Source organism: Protopterus annectens, chromosome 8.part0 (assembly GCF_019279795.1).
Source record: "Protopterus annectens isolate FY-2018-M chromosome 8.part0, PAN1.0, whole genome shotgun sequence".
NCBI lineage: Eukaryota > Metazoa > Chordata > Ceratodontiformes > Protopteridae > Protopterus > Protopterus annectens.
In genome coordinates this window covers 747,163,656-747,185,478 of record NC_056741.1, presented here as the reverse complement: position 1 = coordinate 747,185,478, position 21,823 = coordinate 747,163,656, and the positions used below count along the sequence as shown (strand labels likewise).

General features: G+C 37.0%; 1 protein-coding gene across 1 annotated transcript in view; it reads left to right on the top strand.

Moving 5' to 3' along the window:
- The window catches only part of FAM189B (family with sequence similarity 189 member B), a 991,404-nt gene that overhangs the window by 566,078 nt on the left and 403,503 nt on the right, over positions 1–21,823 (top strand). The window contains exon 4 of the mRNA XM_044080204.1: positions 7,677–7,787. Within this exon, the coding sequence (XP_043936139.1) occupies positions 7,677–7,787 (111 nt within the window). The remainder of the gene's footprint in view (positions 1–7,676; positions 7,788–21,823) is intronic.

Sequence of the window (21,823 nt, the reverse complement as noted above, 5' to 3'; positions counted from 1 at the left end):
TGCCTTCTGTGTGGAGTCTGCATGTCCTCCCCGCGGTCGAGTGGAATTCCGAAAGACATGCATGAATGGGCGTGCCTTTGTTGTAGGTTAGTCATCGAGCTGGCAACTCGGCACCGTAAAAATCTACTGCCAATCATTAGTGGACCGGAGTTCCGCTGTGGCGACTCCTAACCGGAAAAAGCCGAAAGACAAACAGCAATAACTTGACATAATATACATATACCTGAACATACATCTTTCCCCATGTTCTATACAATTGGGCCATCCCATATTTTTTCTGTTTGTAGCCTTTCTGCTTCTGTTGGTGGTCTTGTGTCCTGTAATATAATAATATGAGCATCTAATGTCACACACCATTTTAAAATACCCAACCTTTTTTTATATTTTTCATGCTATTTACATTCAAAGCTAAAATTTTCAGCTTTTGAATGGAATAGTATTAACATTTTTCATCCATTTTTCTCTCTTTTGTTAATACACTCTTAAGCTTTCTTTCCCTTTCTCTCACTCTTTTTGCTATCAGATTCTTTTTTCTTCTTACTACCTTCCAATTCATATACTCCTCCTCACTTGTATCATTTAATTCTGCTTCTTTTTCTTTCTCTTTGTCTTTTGCATGTATTTTAATGTCTTTGGTTTCTTGTATAGCACTTTGTTTTTTGTTCATGATTACTTCAAGTTGTACTGACGTGTGTGTTTCTTCTGTTTCTACAGACCATACATCTTCATCACATTCTAACCAAGCATGCCCTGTTTTACCACATGTTTTGCACTTCATATCACAATTTTTTGCACCATAACCTGATTTATCATAAATGAATTATTTTCTTTTATCACATTCACTTATTAAATCAGCATCTTTGCCACAGAAATAACACGTTTTGTGCTGACCTCTATATTTAATATATTCTGTATTGCCACATACAATTATTATACTGGGAATGTGTATAATATTATTGTACTGCATATTTAATATAACTCCACATTCCCATTCACCAGTCCACAAGCTTCTTTCATCATATATTTTTGTTCTATATAAAACATTTTTACATATTGTCAATAATTGTTCTTTAAAGTCTTTTGATTCAACTTCAGATCTGGACTGTATGAATATCCTACCTTGTTTCTCCGTGAAATGTCTGTATTACATAATTTGACCAGGGACTATTATTCTTTCTGTTTTTATATTTAGCTAAAAAAAAAATTCCAAAGCTTGTCCAGTTTCAAAAATGATGTCACAGAATGTCTTTCTATTTATAAGAATAAATGCTCTTACCTTCTGTAGGGAGCAATCACAGAGTCCCTAATTTCATACCTTCCACTCCTTTCTCTTTCTTGTTACTTAGTCTCACTGTATACTTTTTCTTCATCTCCTTCTTTTCTTTGGTTTTCTTCCCTCCTTCCTTCACCTTATGCTCGTACGATTCTTTCCTGCTGTTCCTTCCATTGTCTCCTCTTCTTGTATCTTTTCTATTATTTTCCCCCAGGACACCACTGTCTCGCTATCTGGCTCACTCTGATTGATCAAGTCTTTCAGATCATCATCCCGCAACCCTCTGGACTAGAGAGTTGTAATAGTACCCTCCTGCTGACTCTCCGAATCTCCAGCAAACAATCTCCTTTGAAAATTCAGCTCCATATCTTCCTCTTGACCACTCTCCATTTCATTCTGTCACTTTGCTTCCTACATCTCCTCTGGTACTGCAAAATTCTCCATTATCGCATTGTTTACGTTCATTTTAACTATATTGCCATCCAAAGCTTCTTTTTCTTTTTCATCTATTACTTTCTCACTGGTTTCCATGTTTCTCCGGGGTGCCTTCATGCCTGGACCGGAAACAGGAAGACAGACATGCTAATGCATCCCTCTATGCAGAAGAGTAGGGGAAGTCCCCAGATGCTCTGGTCAGATTTTCCTAGTAGTGTAGATAACCCCTTTAGTCTCCCTTAAAAACAGGCCTCTATCTTAGTGGGACTAAACTGGTCAACAAAAGGATAAATACAAGGGAGAATAAATAAATAATTCATATGATTTTCATAGTATATAAATTCAGCATAGGCAAACAAGGCAAAAGAAACTAAAAGATTAATAATCTTTTCTCATTTAGTCTAGTTTTGTTCTTCTAACTTGCATGTGTGTTGGGTTCACGAACTACAGTTGGACAAATATCTATCTTTACTACTTTTACAGTAAATATCTGTTGCTTTATGTATACTGTTTCTAATTGTTTAACCATAATTTCTACTATGACCACTACATTATTTTTATGTTACAACACTGAATGTAAATTTTGTAAACAGTACTATATTGCACACAAACTGCATTCACACCAACAGTGAAACACTCAGAAAATGCAGTAATTATTCTCATGCAAGTCTTTAACTACTTTTACCCATATCATTATACACATCATAAAACAATTATGTAACATGCTGGTAACTGTATAAATATGTCCGCTAATTAATCACTTCCATTTCTGTACAATCCAACACTTCACAACACTGACACCACTGTCCTTTATTTGCTTGAAACAATAGTAACTTACAGAACCATAAATCCCTTATTCTTCATATTTGTCTTTCATGTTTGCTTAAAACATGGACTTGTATAGTCAGTGATCCCAAATGGACAGTTGACATTCCAAGGAGGGATATTGATGTACAGGGAGAGCCTAGTAAAACGAAGAGCACCTATTCCAGCATGGAATCAATGCAGTGAGACTGAAATCTTTTGCTGGAGCTGAAACTTCCTTTCCCTAATTAACCATGGCTATTAAAAGGATGTGGTTAGCAAATGGGAAAAATAACATAAAATTTAAAAACTATTGCAAGTAATTAAATGCAACAGTAGCAGCAACAGTTACAGGGACATGCCACTTCCTTTCCCCTTAGTAACTGCAGCTTTTACAACTGTGGTTAGTGAGCAGTATGAAAAATTGAACTAAAGCAAATAACTGAAGCACCATATAGAAGAAACTGTGTGTGTGTGTGTGTGTGTGTGTGTGTGTGTGTGTGTGTGTGTGTGTGTGTGTGTGTGTGTGTGTGTGTGTGTGTGTGTGTGTGTGTGTGTGTGTGTGTGTGTGTGTGTGTGTGTGTGCGCGCGCGCGCTCTCGCACGTGTGTGCATGTGCGTGTGACCGTCTACATTGTGGACACGTGATAGGCTGTAATTGTGTGTGTGTGTGTGTGTGTGTGTGTGTGTGTGTGTGTGTGTGTGTGTGTGTGTGTTTGTGTGTGTGACCACCTACATTGTGGATATATGTGATAGGCTGTGATTTTCTGCCTCTGCATGTGTGTGCGTGTGTGTGTGTGTGTGTGTGTGTGTGTGTGTGTGTGTGTGTGTGTGTGTGTGTGTGTGTTTGTGTGTGTGACCACCTACATTGTGGATATATGTGATAGGCTGTGATTTTCTGCCTCTGCATGTGTGTGCTTGTGTGTGTGTGTGTGTGTGTGTGTGTGTGTGTGTGTGTGTGTGTGTGTGTGTGTGTGTGAGTGTTTGTGTGCATGTGTGTATGTGTGTTTGTAAGAGTGTGCCTATGTGTAGACATTACTAAAGGGTCTATATCACATAGTCGAAGTTTTATAACTTCGAACAAGAAATGTACGAACCATTCCGTTCGAAGTTATAAAACTTCAACTATGAATTAAAAAAAAAAAAAAGAAGGAAAAACAAAGTAAACTGTTGTAAGCATGGGGGGGGGGGGCAAGCCCCCTTGCACCCCCCTCTACTTAAATATACCAACTCCGAGATCACACCTCATTCAACAGAACAGAAATCTCTCCTTATTGAGATTTCCATTGAAACGCTCAAACTTGTACAAGTTCGAACTTGCCTCATATTTTTAATCTATTCCTCAATAACATTTGTGGTTTACTGGCAAATTATTGAAGACTGAAGTCACGAAATAACACTAACTAATTACAGACATTTGAGTTTCAGACTTTATAACATTCAGAAAATACATAATTATGCAAAACCTGTTATTCTAGCAACTTTCTAGTAACCTTTTAAGTTTATAGGAGCAATATTTAAATTGTCACTATTTTTGGTCCTTTGTCCCTCCATTCTTTCTGGCTTTGTCCAGATTTCTTACACTGAGAAGTTGAGAGGTATGGTATATACTAATCATAAAACAAATACAAAGCAATTTGACAGAGTCCTTTTTCCTAAGTGCAATAATACCTTCCAGTTTGGACATTACAGGAAAATAATGGACCTTCCATCATTGAGGAGGACCTCTGCCTATGGCATTCGGCCTCACAACACTCCTCAGTGATCTATTTCTTTGTAACAACCAGCCTGTGAGGTATTATTGCTTACCTAACTCCTCTCTTTCCTTGAAGTCCTTTGATATGTGCATCACCATCCTGCCCCTCCCAGTGATCACTCTCTCAAAGTTTGTCACCTATTCCGGATTTTCCCCTCTACTGTTTTCATTCTCCCTCTACAGTGATGTAGTTATAAGTAGTTCCATGCTAGTCTATTTGCATCCCAGCAAGCAAGCCATAGATTAGTTCTGAGCCACACTGCAAATGAAAAAATCAACAAGCAGAACCTGAAGCAGGAATTGCCAGAAATGAATTTACTGCAAGTTACTTATAGGTTCATAGGTGAGTAATAGGATAGCCACCCTTGCATGCCAATTTTTGCATGCCCAGTTTCACTTTTGGTGCTTGAAATAACCTATCCTATTTGCTTACAGACTGGCCTTAATATTAATATGGTTGGTAATGATGTTATTACCCCTAATGAGAATAACAGGGATCATAGCACAGATCATTTCAAGGGACCCGTGCATGGGATGGAGCACTTAAGAGCTGCCTCTGTCCATTAGTACTACAGGGGGAAGTCCTGGGTACATTTTCTGTTTCCCATAGATTCAAGTTGTGCTTGAATATAGACTTTGGTTTATGGGGATGGGGTGTCTGTTCCAGAGCAGCAGTATCTTTTGTGAGCTACAACTGTCCCTCCAAACCATTCTGTTAATGTTACAGAAGAGGTTTAGATCCCCAGACCGATTATTTCTGATACAGTCTGGCTTGCTGGTGTGCAGTAAATCTTTCAGTATTGGGTCAGAGGATGCCTTGAATGCCAGACACAGGTCACCTTTTAGCAATCTGGAAGATACCGAGCCGAGTATAGTGACGGGGCTTTGAGTCAGTCTATTTAGGACATTTTGTTTAGGCCTTGTATCCTTTTAGTAAGTTATCTATGGGCATTCCAGTTGTTGAAAGTGTCTGGACAGATACATCTCATCGGGGTCATTATATTCAATAAGTGGCCTAATGAGGGCTGAGTAAAAGGGGACAAGTCCATCTACAGGTCTAGACCGAGTCTCTTTATTTATAAGCTGTGCCATATAGAAGGACTTTCTCACAACAGTGAATACATGTTGGTCAAAAGTTAGGTCACTGTCCATGTAAGTTCCTAAATCCCCAACAATTGGGTCAACTCCTAGGAGTGTATTATTAATGTGTTAGTTCTCTGGGATAAATAACCTCCCTAGTTTCAGTCCAAACATTTTTCACCAGTTTTTTTTTCCTTTTTTTGGGGGCACAAGCTTTCTTGCCGGATGGCTAAGTAATTTGGGGATTTAACGACTGCTCGTAGCTTGCAGTCTTCTGCAAACTTAGTCAATCAGAGCTCTTTGGTATTGGCTTGTATTTCAGAAAGTAGATACCAAGCAAGAGAGGTCCCAGCACAGATTCCTGGGAACCTCCTAAACCAAATCACTCCAAAAATAAGACAAGTGAGAGTTTGGAAGTTTAAAAGGTGCCCCCAAGATTGACAGTATACTTTGTGACTGTCTAGTTCACCAGTCCCTAAGGCCAGCCCAGAGTTTGTCACTGCTAAACAATTGACCATTTTGCCAAATACTGCTGTGTATCGTTCATCTATAATTACCCTACATCATGCTTTGTAATATCAGATAATGTACCTGTGTCCGACTGAACATCAAAATATTTAATAGTTAAAAAATATTGTATGGAATCTGTACTCCACTGAGGCAGCAACACAGCATCACAATTGTTAAACTGGACTGAAGAGATTTAAAATAAAATTCCATAGTAATTCATGCAGCTCCAAGTGTAGGAAAATACAGGAATGAGTCAGTCAGCATTGCTGCTTCACAGTACTTGATGCCTTCTGTCCCCTGGGGTCTTCCTTGGGTACTCCAATCTCCTACCTCATTCAAAAGGCACAATGTAAATAGGGGAACATGTGCAGGTATATGTCTGTCATGTGATGGGCTGGTGTCTCATCCAGGATTAATTCTCTGCCTTCCATCAAATCATACCTCTCAAGTGTGCTTCATTATAAGGAATGTTCCTTATTTTGACTCTTAAATTTAAAAAAAAAATCATGTTCCATGTTGTTCCACACTGAAAGGGCCTGCAGCACATTCAGTGTTAAGAATTTTTTAACTAATAGCCATGATAAATAATGCTGAATCATATTATTTTATCAAAATAACTTTTTATGAGTATAAAGTAACACATTTTAACCATCCTGTAAGCCTCCTACTTGAAGTTGTTAGTAAGCCATTAGCATGTCTTCCACATTTTGTCCATCTGTCCCACAGTATGAGAGGTAATCTTCCACATTTTGGAAATGGAAAGTTGAGAGCTATGAACCCATTAGTTGTCAGGACTAGGACCAGCTTCTCCACATCCCTAAATAAACAGGATAAACTGGTTTTGGAAAATTAATGAATCAGTTCTATGTGCTTCTGTAAAATGAATTTGCCATCCAATGGAACTTTGCAGTTTTTCAGAAATAAATGTAATGGAGAAAAACATAAGCAAGCTAGTAATCTATATCTATCTATCTATACATATATGTGTGTGTGTGTGTGTAAAATGTATATATATATATATATATATATATATATATATATATATATATATATAGTTTTTTAAGATATTTAGTTTATATCTGTATGCACACATATACACAATTTCTCTCTCATTCTCTCACACACACACACACACACACACACACACACACACACACACACACACACACACACACACACACACACACACACTTATATTTTTCCTTTTACTACACATCCTGCTGAGTGTTTGCAGGACATTGTTTTCACCCTGACCTGGTATCAGGTCTGTGTGAATAGGCTCATTAAATGACTGCCATTCAGTGTGGACATTCGAATGCTGTCGGTAGCAGTGCTTCAGATGGCAGAAGAATGGGGGGGGGGGGGTGTAATAGAATGTTCAGGTCCTGGATGTTTGTTTCCTCCATGAGAACTGCTGCTTTCAGTACTGCTTCTGTTGTGGATTATGTATTTGGTAATTTGGTTTCACTTTTAAGAGAATTGTGCATGCTTCATATGCAGATTTGCATTACGTTTTGTTTTATTTAAAATGTTTAATTTGTTTTAATACTGTGCATATTAAACAGCATAAATAAATGTACTCTTGTTTTGCTGTATTTGTAGTGCAAAAGAGATTCTTAAGGGAAAAAAAGTAGGGCTTTTCAGGAGAAAGAGAGAAGGTCATCCAGGAGATGTTTCTGAAACTGCTCTGTTATTTTCTCTGTAATATATTTATGAAATTCTGGCTTTAATACCTAAGAGCGAGTCATTAACAGCCAGCATAACAATGGGTGATCATTTCAAATGAAGTAATCAAAATGTTCTCTCATTGACTTTACAGATGACATTCTTCATGGTTCTTTCAGCAATCTGTGTGATTCTGAGTCTGGCTGGGGCAATATTAACCTGTCAAAATGCGCAGCTGGTGAAGTCTCTAGAAGCTTGTGAAACGGTAACGTGACCTCTTGATCTTATGAGTTCATATCTTTGGATGTTTGTGTGTGTGTGTGTGTGTGTGTGTGTGTGTGTGTGTGTGTGTGTGTGTGTGTGTGTGTGTGTGTGTATGAGGGGTTTCATCACTTTCATTTTTGTTTCTATTTACCATGTGTCTGCACATAAATAAGTTCAACGTTACTGCAGTAGTAACTATTTACCATGTGTCTGCACATAAATAAGTTCAACGTTACTGCAGTAGTAACTATTTACCATGTGTCTGCACATAAATAAGTTCAACTTTACTGCAGTATTAACTATTTACCATGTGTCTGCACATAAATAAGTTCAACGTTACTGCAGTAGTAACTATTTACCATGTGTCTGCACATAAATAAGTTCAACGTTACTGAAGTAGTAACTATTTACCATGTGTCTGCACATAAATAAGTTCAACGTTACTGCAGTAGTAACTATTTACCATGTGTCTGCACATAAATAAGTTCAACGTTACTGCAGTAGTAACTATTTACCATGCGTCTGCACATAAATAAGTTCAACGTTACTGCAGTGGTAACTATTTACCATGCGTCTGCACATAAATAAGTTCAACATTACTGCAGTAGTAACTATTTACCATGTGTCTGCACATAAATAAGTTCAACATTACTGCAGTAGTAACTATTTACCATGTGTCTGCACATAAATAAGTTCAACGTTACTGCAGTAGTAACTATTTACCATGTGTCTGCACATAAATAAGTTCAACGTTACTGCAGTAGTAACTATTTACCATGTGTCTGCACATAAATAAGTTCAACGTTACTGCAGTAGTAACTATTTACCATGTGTCTGCACATAAATAAGTTCAACGTTACTGCAGTAGTAACTATTTACCATGCGTCTGCACATAAATAAGTTCAACGTTACTGCAGTGGTAACTATTTACCATGTGTCTGCACATAAATAAGTTCAACGTTACTGCAGTAGTAACTATTTACCATGTGTCTGCACATAAATAAGTTCAACATTACTGCAGTAGTAACTATTTACCATGTGTCTGCACATAAATAAGTTCAACGTTACTGCAGTAGTAACTATTTACCACGTGTCTGCACATAAATAAGTTCAATGTTACTGCAGTAGTAACTATTTACCATGTGTCTGCACATAAATAAGTTCAACGTTACTGCAGTAGTAACTATTTACCATGTGTCTGCACATAAATAAGTTCAACGTTACTGCAGTAGTAACTATTTACCATGTGTCTGCACATAAATAAGTTCAACATTACTGCAGTATTTTATTTTATTTATTTTATTTTACATTTGTTAACCGGGATAATCCGACTGGATACATGTCCATTTACAGCGGGGGCCCGGGGAGAATAGCTCCAAACAAGACAATATGAGACATTTACAGAAATACAAAACATAAGCATTTACAGCAAGGTGAGGTTAGTCATTACATGATATGTAAATAATAGCTTAAATTTAGTTAGTTTACTTAATAATAATACATGACAGAAATTTATTATAGTAAGGAGTACACAGGTAACCAGGATAAGGAATAGTATATTCAGAGAGATAGCTAGCCAGGGTTAAAACAATGGCAGGTAATTTCAGCCCCCAGGTAACCTTTTATTTTAGTTTTAAATTGGTTTAATGAGGGGAGAGAGGTAATGTCAGGAGGGAGTTTATTCCAGGTTTTCCCTGCGGAGTTGGAAAGGAGAGAGTCACCAGCTGCGTTATTGGATTTACTTGTTTGTATGAGGAGACGACTGGATGACCTCAGTGGTCGAGGGTTGTTGCAAGGGGAGATCAATTTTTTGAGTGAGGAAGGGTATTCAGGATTATATAAAATTTTGTGGGTCAATACTAGTAGGTTATAAGAAATTAGTTTCGGTAGCTCAAGCCAGTTAAGCTGGGTTAAGTTGGTACAGTGGTGGGTTCTATATGGTAATCCAGTAACAAACCTAGCAATGTGATTATAACAAATAGTGAGCTTGTTCATGATCGTTTTATTAATATTATGTAGTAAGGGGGATGAGTATAGTAGGGTAGAGAGGAGATGGGTTTGGGCAATGGCAGATTTAGCTTGGGGAGTCAAGAAGCTTCTTATCCTATATAGCGAACCTAGTTTCTTATTGATTGATTTAATCATTAGGTTTACATGAGTATCAAATTTTAGATTGTTATCTATAGTTACCCCTAGTAATTTTGTCGTGGGGTCCGGAGAGATTATTGTCCCGTCCTTTGCTTGGATTGTAAAGTTGAAGGGGCCTGACCTTTGTGTTGGAGAAAACAGTAGCATTTTTGTTTTTTTTGGATTAAGTATCAGACGACGACTAGAGAGCCAGTTTTCTACTTTGCTGAAAGTAGTTTGGGTTAAAGATTGTAGCTCTATTGGGGATGTTCCAGTGCAAATCAGCGTGGAATCATCTGCATATTGAATGCATCTAGCATTAGATACAACTGTGTGCAGGTCATTGATGAAAATTGAGAATAATAGTGGTCCTAGGATGGATCCTTGTGGGACTCCTAGAGTATTGGGTTGAAAGTTAGAAAGTTTGGACTGCCATAAAACTGCTTGTTTTCTACCATTTAGGTAGGATCTAAACCATTGAATAGCAGTAGTGTCCAGACCAAATGAGTGCAATGTATCAGTTAGTAGTTTATGGTCCACCATATCAAAGGCTTTGGACAGATCCAAGAATATTGCTGAGGAGATATTATTGTTGTTCCGAAAGGTATTTATGGTATTGGAGAAGACAAGAAGGGCTGAGGTGGTACTATGGAGAGGTCGGAAACCATGCTGAGTGTCAGCTAATAGGTGATTGTCAAGTAAGTGTTGCATAAGTTGTTTTGCACGCATTTTTCCATTATTTTTGCTAGGGGGGACAATATGGATATGGGCCTGTAGTTCGAGAGGTCTGTGGAAGTGCCACCTTTATGGAGAGGAATTACATAGGATACCTTCCAGATATCAGGGATATTGGCCTCTGTTAGGGTCCGGTTAATGAGTATGGACACAGGATAGGCAATGGCTTCAGCTGATTTTTGCAAGTATTCAGCTGGAAGTTGATCAGCTGAGAGTGAGGTAGGTTTTAGTTTTTTGAGTAATTTACAGATGACAGAAGTTGCTACAGGCTGAAAGGTAAATTGGGGAATATTTTTATAGGTGGGAGTATCAAGGCTTTGAGAGTTAAGTGGTAGTTGATTAGACAGGGTTTGGATTGTCTCAGTGAAGAAGCTATTGAAACTATTTGAGATCATTTCCAATGGTTTATCTATGAGTGTAGCAGGGACAGGGGTAGTGGAGCGTAGTAACTATTTACCATGTGTCTGCACATAAATAAGTTCAACGTTACTGCAGTAGTAAGGAAACATTTTTTAGCACAAATTTATACAAAATACTACCCATATCTAGTGTTTTGAGCCTATCATAATAACTTAAGTTCACTATAAATCTCAGACTGTTATAAAAGCTTTACATATATTATGAAATTGGTTACAAAAATCAGCCCGAAAACTGAATTTAAATTTTTCAGTTTTTAAAACTGTTTAGTTATTATGCGTTTTAACTTTAAAGATGAACCATGCGCATTATTTGTATGACATATTTTATAAAAAAGCACAGTAAAGCCAAACAGCTCTTTCATGACATATTTTGTGAATGTTAGCTAAAAGGACTTTATAATAAGTGAAGATACAGCAGAAGCAAGAAAGGGCATTTAACTTTTCCATTCTCTGAGAACACTGTAAATTTGTATATAGGGAAATGAATGTCAGTATATTCATATCACATGACCTAAAGGTAAACAAGCAATGTGAAAGAAGAGAAGAGAAGGGAAGGTTGATGGAATGCTCTGATGCATAAGAAGACAGGACACTTATAGAAAACAAATCACTGGGCTCTGCGATTCAGAAACACAATGTACAGAATAAAGCACTCTGTGTGCTATGATTAGTATTTCAGCATTCAGTACTGCTATTCATAGACATGGATCACGGTAATAAATGCCAGTATAGAAACAATGGTCTGTTTTTATGAATGGGTCACAAGAGAGCATTGTACACAATGTAAACAGGCATTCCTGAATACTGTATTGTGTGATTCTGACTGTGAAAAATATCAGCTCAGCAGGCACCATGTCAGAAGGGAAGGGAGATCACAATACTAACAAGCAATCTGCCATCTGTTTGAAATTCAGCTGCAGTTCCCTATGTGACCCCACTGGGATCAGTCCTCATGCAGGAGGAGTTATGCACTTAGTTTATGACGTACAATCCTGGGGTGGAGTAACATACATATGGTGTGTGGATGGTATACTGTGTGTGCACAACTGGATAACAACTTTATCTTGACCATTGTGTACAATTCTTTACAAATCACAGAGAGATTTTTTGAGCAGTTATGTGCATACCAGCCCAAGGTCTGGTGAACAGTATTATCACCCTTTATCCCTTCATGCAGTCATTTGGAAAACTCAGTCTGAAATATTGTATGCAGCTCTGGACACCTTGGCATCATAAAAACTAGGGTAGGAGAGAGGCCATTCTGAAGACAGTGATAAAATTGTCCATGATTTGCACAGGAATCAATAGAGAGACTAGAAAGGTTAGTCTTGAATAAACAAGTGTGTGAATATGACTATAGCTTCTGAGTCCCTCAAAGGAATTCATGAGGTACAAAGTCATACCACCTTCCAAAAAGGAGATGTATAAGAGTTAAGTGACACAGTTTGAAATGACATGGTACGTGGCTCAATCACAGATTGTGTGAGTGCCTTCTCTTTTCTGGGAGAAAGACAAGACTCCGTTATGGCTCTTTCTGGTGTCCCAGCCCCATAAACGATGCCCTCATATCTTACTGACATTGCTATTGAGGACAATGCTTTTTAGGACATCACAGAATGAGCAGAAGCTTACAATATCAAATGTGCATTAATTGAACAGCTCTTTCCAAAATGTTATCTTCCTGCAATCATTTTGTACTATTTTTTTAATCTTGATGGGAGCCTGTATTTCTGAGGAGAAGACTCAGCTCTGTTATGGCTAGTCTTGGTGTTCCATCCCCATAAGGGATGTCTTTCTATCTTACTAGTGTTAGTGTGGAGGGCAGAGCTAGTTACAACTGAACTGTATAAGAAGCAGCTTATGAGCAGCTTCACATATAAATATGAGAAGTCACAAAGGTGCATCTTTGTATTTCTTATGTGTTTGTTCATGTCCACACCATTATAAGTGAGATGGGAACAGGTGATTGTTAATTTATGCTACTAAAATGCCTTTGTCTTTTATTTATTTTATTTTACTGCATTTCTGCATTTATTTGTTTGTTTGTTTGTTTATGCATTTATTTTTATTGTTTGAATGATTGATTGCCTGGTAGAAGACCATTGTTGTGTAAGGTGACACACATGACAGATTTAGGATTTGCATTGCATGGTTACATACTCCAAATAAAGAGTGCAGCTACTGTCATATATTACATAAAGCCAGATACTTGCTTTTAACATGTGATAATTAAAAGCAGCTTATTTTGTTCTGTGTGCCTATAATAAGAATGAGTTCCAGTCTTTGTCATTGCTCTCTGATACCACTTACAGCAGTTAGAAGTTGAAATGTTTACTTCCTCAGCCAGACATTTATTTTGACTATATATCAGTTTGGGTCATGGGATTTTTAAACAGACATTTAGATATTTTGGACTAAGTTAGTCTGACACTTAACACAGATGATTAAGACTATTAACTGTTAATGAGCTGCTTCCTGGAACTATGGGCACAGGGTTTGAGTCCTTCCACCTCCATTTACCTCTTGTGTGAATCTGAACAAATCTCTTAACAAGACAGTGTTCTCTGTTGCCTCAGAAGAGGAACACCTCTGTCCTCTGGACTTACCTAGTTAACAAATTTGTATTTTATTTTTCAATACTGAAGCAGTATCTTCTGGAAAACTTTGTGCTATTACCATAACTGGTGAGCTCACAACTTGTTAAGTACTATATTTACTGTTCTTTCCAATAAGACAAACATTTGATAATTGCATTTGGACTCCCTGCACCGATTTTTGTCTTCTTTAAAGATGATAACACAACAATTCTTCACAACCTTTTAATAAGGAACAGTTTCAATTTCTGAGACAGAACAGTGCAGTGAGGCAATCAGGAATGTCAGATGTCTAAAATAACCGATGGCGACATCCATCCTAACCCGGGCCCAAAGTCACCAACTACCAGTAACCCCATAGATAAAACCCCTACTAACATAAGAAACTCACATAATGCCCCAAAATCATTCCTAGTCTGTCACCTAAATATCAGAAGTATAAACAACAAACTTCATCACCTGCATGCACTCATAGACATACACTTGCTTGACGTTTTCTGCCTTACAGAAACCTGGCTTAAACCCACTATCCCTGATAAGGAAATCTTACCCCCCCACTACAATATAGTTAGACTTGACCATAAAGTTAAAAAAGGAGGTGGAGTAGCCATCCTATATAAATCCTCTCTAGAACTAACTACATTAAACATCCCCCCGAACTAACAGCAACCAACACCGAAATAATAGTCTCAAGAATTCAACTCAACAAAAACAAAGCTATAAACATAGTTTGTAGTTATATTCCTCCAGGCAACAACATAAACACCTTAGAAAGCACACTCCAATGGTTATCCTCCTCCCACCCCCAAGAAACAGTCATACTAGGAGACTTTAATATCGACTAGAAAACCTGTTCAGCACAGTTCCCAACCACACACATTAACTTACATGGTTTCTCCCAAACCATTACTACCCCTACCAGAATCTGCAAATCCAACAAGAAGGAAAGCGTTATAGATTGGATCTTAATAAATAATAACCCTCAGTTGTACAAGACAGGAACCCTACCTGAAGATATGAGCGACCACCTCCTAACCTACATAATTCGAAAAAGAGAAGACATACCCCACCAAACCACCTTTATAACCTGCAGAAACACAAAGAACTTGAACCTAAATAATTTCCTAAATGATCTAAGCCTATGTAGATGGGCCAAACTTAAAACACTACCTCTTGACCAAGCAGTCTCAGAATTCAACACCACCTTCCTAGCCATCTTAGACAGGTACGCTCCCGCTCGTAGATTTAGAACAAAAAACAGAATAGTACCATGGCTAACCATTATTATGAAATAAAAACTTGTGTCTAGAAATAGAGCATGGAACTCATGGAGAGCCACCAAATCCCCACTTGACCACATAATATACAAACAGATAAGAAATGAAACTAAAAAGTCTATTATGTTAGATAAGCAAAACTACTATTTCAATTTACAGCAAAAACACCAAACACAGCCTCAAAAATTCTGGTCAGGTCTAAATAAGCTACTCCACCCAGGGAAATCTACTACCCTACCCCCTCATCAACCTCACTACTTCCCCCTGAATCAGTAGCAAATACCTTTAACACTTTTTTTCACTGAAACTGTCAAATCTTTAGCCAATAATCTATCACCCTCCTCTTCTTATACAACCTCATCTACTCATGTGAACTCCGCACCCCTAAAATTCGAGCCTATTCCCACAGACTTTATCAAATCTTTACTTGAAAAATGAAAACCTACTACCCTTGCAACTGACCTACTCCCCACTGAATTCCTACAAAAGGCAGCTAAAGTAATAGCTTATCCTCTTTCCATCCTAATCAACCATACGATTCAAGAATCCTACATCCCCTCCATCTGTAAAATCTCACACATTATTCCACTTCATAAAGGAGGGAACTTCACAGAACTTTCAAACTACAGACCTATCGCTATTCTATCTCCCCTAGCCAAAATAATGGAGAAATGCATACAGAAGCAACTATTAACCCACCTCACCCACAACTCACTCCTAGCATCATCCCAGCATGGTTTCAGACCAGCCAATAGTACTACCACTGCCCTTCCCTCCTTCTCTTATACAATCAACCACAATCGTAATCAAAATCTGCTCTCCTCTGCCCTCTTCCTCGATCTATCTAAAGCATTCGACATGGTAAACCACAGGTTACTCTTAGACTGTCTAAACTCACTCATACCTAAATTATCGACAACAAGCTGTCTTGTGGAAAGATAATCTATCCCTCCTTCTACCTGTCGCCCTTGGCGTACCCCAAGGCTCCATTCTAGGTCCACTTCTTTTCTCTATTTTCATCAATGAACTACCCAAAACCATACTACAGGCAACTTCCATACAGTACGCAGACGATTCCACACTAATCCGCACTGCCTCTACTCCAGCAGAATTACAGTCCCTAATCCAGTCTACCTTTAACAAAGTAGAAAACTGGCTTAATACTTGTCTACTCCTCCTGAACCCAAATAAAACCAAACTACTACTGTTCACCCCCACCTAAAAGCAAACACCAACAATATTTACAGTCTCTTCAAGCAATGGAACCACAATTTCTCCTGAACCAAATACCAAACTACTAGGTATAATCATTGACAACAATCTTAGTTTTAACACCCACATAGACAAAACCATCAAAACAGTAAATAAAAAAATAGGATCCATGTACAGGATTAAGAAATTTCTAACCCCAACCACCAGAACCATCATAGCTCGCACACATCTTCTGTCCTCGCTTCTCTATGCCTCACTCATCCTCACTAATCTATCTAAATCAAACCTCAACAAGATAACCAACTGCTATAACAATATAGCTAGATTTGCCACAGGCTCCACATACAGAACCCACCATTGTAACAATCTTCACAAACTAAGTTGGCTAGAACTATCCAATCAAATAAACTACAACCAACTCATAGTTACTCATAAAATCCTATACCAACCAAATAGTACTCCAGTTCTAACTAACATTATCACCCCTTATAATAACCTAACATCCCTCCGCTCATCCAGCAGAATGCTAGTTCAAACTATAAAAGCAAACAACACCGCTGGAGATTCCTTGTTCTCCAACTTTACTGGAAAAAAATGGAACTCCCTTCCTCCAGAAATAACTTCCAATAGCTCATTGCCTCAATTCAAAAAAGCTCTAAAAACACACATGCTTACACAATGGCTATGTCCATGTCTAAACCCGACTAAATAATCATTATCCCACAAACCTCTCTTAGCTTTCTTTCCTTACCAACTGTAAAAGGATATCCTTCAGATATACCTCTACTAAATTCCTGACTAATCAATCTCTGCTTCATAAAGATTTTCATATCTTAACTATGGACATTCAACTAACGTTTTGACTGTGACCCAGTGTTAACTTCCTAAGATCATTTTAACCTCCATTTCTCCCCCTAAATGGCTACAATAATTTTGTAAATAGATCTATTGCTATATCTTTGTTAAATACCTAATTATTTCTCACTAATATCTACATTTTTTATTGATATTGGTACTAAATGCTTTTTGAGAACTTGCAATTATTTTACTGCTACTTTCATGTTAACTACTTAATTAGTTGCTACTATATATCAAAATCTTTATTAATATTGCTATTAAATGCCTTGGATAACTTGGAGCTTTTCTCCCCGGGCCTCCGCTGAAAATGGATATGTATCCAGTCGGACTTTCCCAGTTAACAAATGTAAAATAAAATAAAATAAAATAAATAAATAAATAAATAAAATAATTTCATCCTCAAACATCTATTAGTGACACTTATAAAAGTTGTTCATACACTACACTAGTCTGTTAGAAGAAATAATCTCACTTGTACCAAATTAATTTCTTTTAGGAGCACACTGCACTCTCAAACAGAACAAGGGATTGTTTATCTGGATACTTTTCCACCCACTGATTAAAGGGTAGCTGGTGATGCAGACAGTGACTTAACCTAGTCCCATAAATGGAAGTTAAAATGTGACTCAGAATAAGAACAGAGGACAGAGATAATATACTGACAGTAGAAAGGTCAGATGTTAATAGTCCCTCAGTGCATCTGAAAAGAATTAACAAAAGGAAGAAAAGTCATGATAAACATGCGGGGAAAGAATAACTCAAAACAGAGAGTTGGAGGGACAGCTACTGGAATATGATAGGCTGGAGATAGGTATTCAGGACCCACTGGTGCATGAGCAGCACACTTATCTTGGGTGTTAAAATACTAGACCTGAAAAACATGAGAAATGTAGCTGGGAGATTACTCACTAACTAGGATACAACTAGAAGGGTAGCGAGTGATCCTGGTAGAGACAAATAATGCTATTCATCCAGTCATTACTTTTAGTCAATTAATGGATTAGTTACAAGGAGATTAAAAAGAAATTTGATGTTATAATTACCATCCTAAATCTTTTATCACAGTATATAAGGGACAGTGGTAAATGTCTTAACATTGATATTGTTAATAAAAATGTTTTAAAAAATACTCCAAGGTTTGAGTTTTTTACAGGCAGGAAAGGTTTGTAAGTAATGGCATATGCCTGATTTTTTTCGGTCACTGGGCTGCTAGCATGACACATTAGGAGAAACCAGATATTTCAGTCCTTTTTTGACTTCTTAAAGTAACCTTAACTTAAGCAATTAATAGATTGAAAGAAGGTGGGAGGTCTGTCCATTTTGTGTCCAAATACTAGTTGTAGCTTGAGGATGCAGGAGTATTATATGCATCTGTGTTTGAATGAGGGATATCATTTCTTGGAGTTATTAGTGAATCATTGTATTTTGGCTCAACGCTACCATGCTTTTGTGAACAACAGACAACTACTGCAAAGGGTGGAGATGTGGCAATATTTGCACTGTTATCAACATCAGTCATTGCTGTAGTGATCTATACTAAATCAGTAAGCATGAACTTTAATAAATTAAACCACAGCTAACAAAGTCATGGAATGATCTGGACTTTCTATGTATATCACCAGCACTATGGAAAGAGATGTGATGAGGTTTCTAATTTCTCTCTCTCAATCTCTCTTCAAAAGACATTAATAATGCACAGGAGACAATAACATCCAAGTTACTGTGCCAGCTTATTTTAAAGTTCCATGAACAAAGAGACAAAAACCCTCAAAAACAATAAGAACAAATGTGAATGGAAAATGCAGTGGGTTGCAGCAATGGGAGCAAATGCAGAGTATTATGTTTATAGTTACAAAGTGGTATAAGGAAGACATGGAACTGGAGCTAGTCCTAGCTTCAGTTCACCTTAAGTGATAGGAAAGGACAGCCAGCACTAGTCAAAAGGCTCAGAAGGGAGACAGGAAAGAAAATGGGTTAATAGATGGTGTTGCTACGCAAAAAAAATTATACAATTTTTTAAAGGATTCAGTCAATTCTTCCATGTAAAGGGAGACTGAATTTCAGGAAAAAAATGCCTAAATATTGTGGTTCTTGTTGATATTGTTTTTGTTTTCAAGGGGTCTATATTACAATGGATCATGTTTGTCAGATGTTGTAGAATTGTAATAAGGAAAAGAAATCTAAGATGGTCTTATTCTAGCTTGTTACGTCTTTGATAAACTACAGATAGAAGCTAAGATGATCAGCAAAAGGAAAGCTCTTATAATTCTCCAGTCAATAAGGGGAAATGGTCCACATGATGTATGTACTCATACAGACAGATTAGTCTTTTCTGTAAACTATCAAAGTCACAGAAAAAAATGACACAACAGTACACATAACAGCTGGAAGTGCTAGACTAGGTACAGCTCACTATATATTTATGATAGGGCTATCTACAATAAGAAATTTGTTGTAGTTCTGAGAATTTGTAAAAAGAGTTACAGGCAGTGGACTTCAGGTGGATGTAGTCTTTACTGGGCTGAGTAAAGCATTTGATTGTTATCAATCATTCAGTCCTCATTCCAAAACTAGGAGTGCTGAAACTGGACTTCTGATTGACTTGGTTAGATCATAGTTATCTGGTTAGACTTTGATACAATATCTGGCCTCTAGTTTTGGGAGAAAATATAAACAAGAGATAGGAATAACAAACACAAAAAACAGTCTTGCACCACTGCTGTCCATACTATATGTGAATAATTTAGCATCTCCAGATATAACTACAGTCTATAAATACAAAAATGACCTAAATTGGCTAAGATCATAACTGACCATCAGACTCTGCCGAACTCCCTTAAAAGGTGTTCTTTGCAACAGACGCAGTATAAAGTCTAATGTTTTTATATCTACATATCTGTCCTTTGGTACAAAAAAAAAATCTGGAAATAAGTTAGATGTTATGCGATACACCATTAACATGTAAAACTGAATTGATATGGGGTCACGGTAGAGCAGAAATTATGACTTAATATACATATAGGTCTGTTTTGTAGACTACTAGAATAAATGTTTCTCTGTTGCAATCTCTTTAGAAAAGATCATCCCTTATTATACTACCACTGTTTACTTGACCCATCAGATCTATTCTTGTGTGCTGTGTGCATATGTTGTCACCAGATAAGATGTACTTAGTTAATCAAATGGTAAGGATTCAGCAGTAATGAAGTAAGAGGGTTTTTGGTTTCTGAGCTTTGGAGTGTTCAACGAAATTAACTCACTTTCTTATTGGAAATGAAGAAGGTGATTTGATGTTGGTGTTTTGAGCTTGAATGAATATGTATTTGTTCAAGAGCCCTGTGTTCCCATTTGATCTAAAGAACACGTCATTCTTTTACAATTTTGGAACATGATTCCTGAAATTATATCTGTCCAAGCGCTTTCATTAAAGCTAATTCTTACACACATGGCTATGTCAGTTAAACCCGACTAATTCATTATCCACAAACCTCCTTAGTTTCTTCCTAAACCTGTAAAGATCACTTCAGTATACCTCACTAAATCCTGACAATCAATTCTGCTTAAAATTTATGATCTTGACTAGGACATTCAAAACGTTTTGATTTGACCCAGGTTAACTCAAGATCATGTTTAACTCCATTTCCCCAAAGGACTACAATAATTTTAAGAGATCTAGTTGATCTTTGTTAATACCTAATTATTCTCCTAATATTACTTTGTTATTGATATGGTACATGTTTTTAAGTGACTTAATTAGTTTCTGCTACTTTCATGTTACTTGATAGGCTAGCTTATATTCTTAAAATTATTTATTTTATCTAAACCTTGGATCTTGGAGCTTTTCCGGCAGGAACTAAAATGGATATGTATCCATCACTTTCCCAATTCCTTAAATAAAGTAATAATAAATAAATATAGTACACACTAAATATACTTTTCCCATTACATCATTCTAATATATAAAATTTTAGTCATACATTATTGTTAGAGAAATAATCTCACTTTACCAATTAATTTCTTTTAGAGAATATCTCGAAGAAGAAAAAGGATTGTCTGGACTTTTCCCCACTTTAAAGGGTAGCTGGTGATGGACAGTTAACTTACCTAGCCCTAAAAATAACAATGGCTCAGAAAAGAACAGAGGACAGAGATAATATACTGATAGAACAGCATAATAGTTTCCCCGTGCATCTGAAAAGAATTAACTAAATAAGAAAAGTCATGATAACATGCGGAAAAAACTAACTCAAAAGTAAGTTGTGGCTTTTACTGGAATGATAGGCTGAGATAGCTATTCGACCCACTGGTGCATAGCAACACACTACTTGGGTGTAAAATACTACACCTGAAAACAAAATGATATTGGGACTTATCACTCTAGTCTATCACTAGAAGTAGAGTATCTGGTAAGACAAATAATGCATTCATTCATTTTTTTATCATTAATAGGCTATACAAGGAGATTAAAAGAAATTTGATGTATAATTACCACCACACACTTTTACACCCCAACATATAAGGGACAGGAAACTTAACATTATACTGTAATAAAAATGTTTTATAACAGTGCTATTTGAGTCTTATCAGGCAGAAGTTTCTAATATGGCATATCTGTATATTCTTGTGGCGGGTGCTGTATCTGTTTACTTTGGAAAGAATGTTTCTTGTCCCTTTTGACTTTATACACAACACAACACAACACTACACACACACACACACAGGGAGTCTGTCCATTTTTGTCCATCATATATAGGTGCTTAGGCTCAGGATTTATTTGCATCTGGTTTAAGGGACTTTCTTGAGATCTATTTGGCT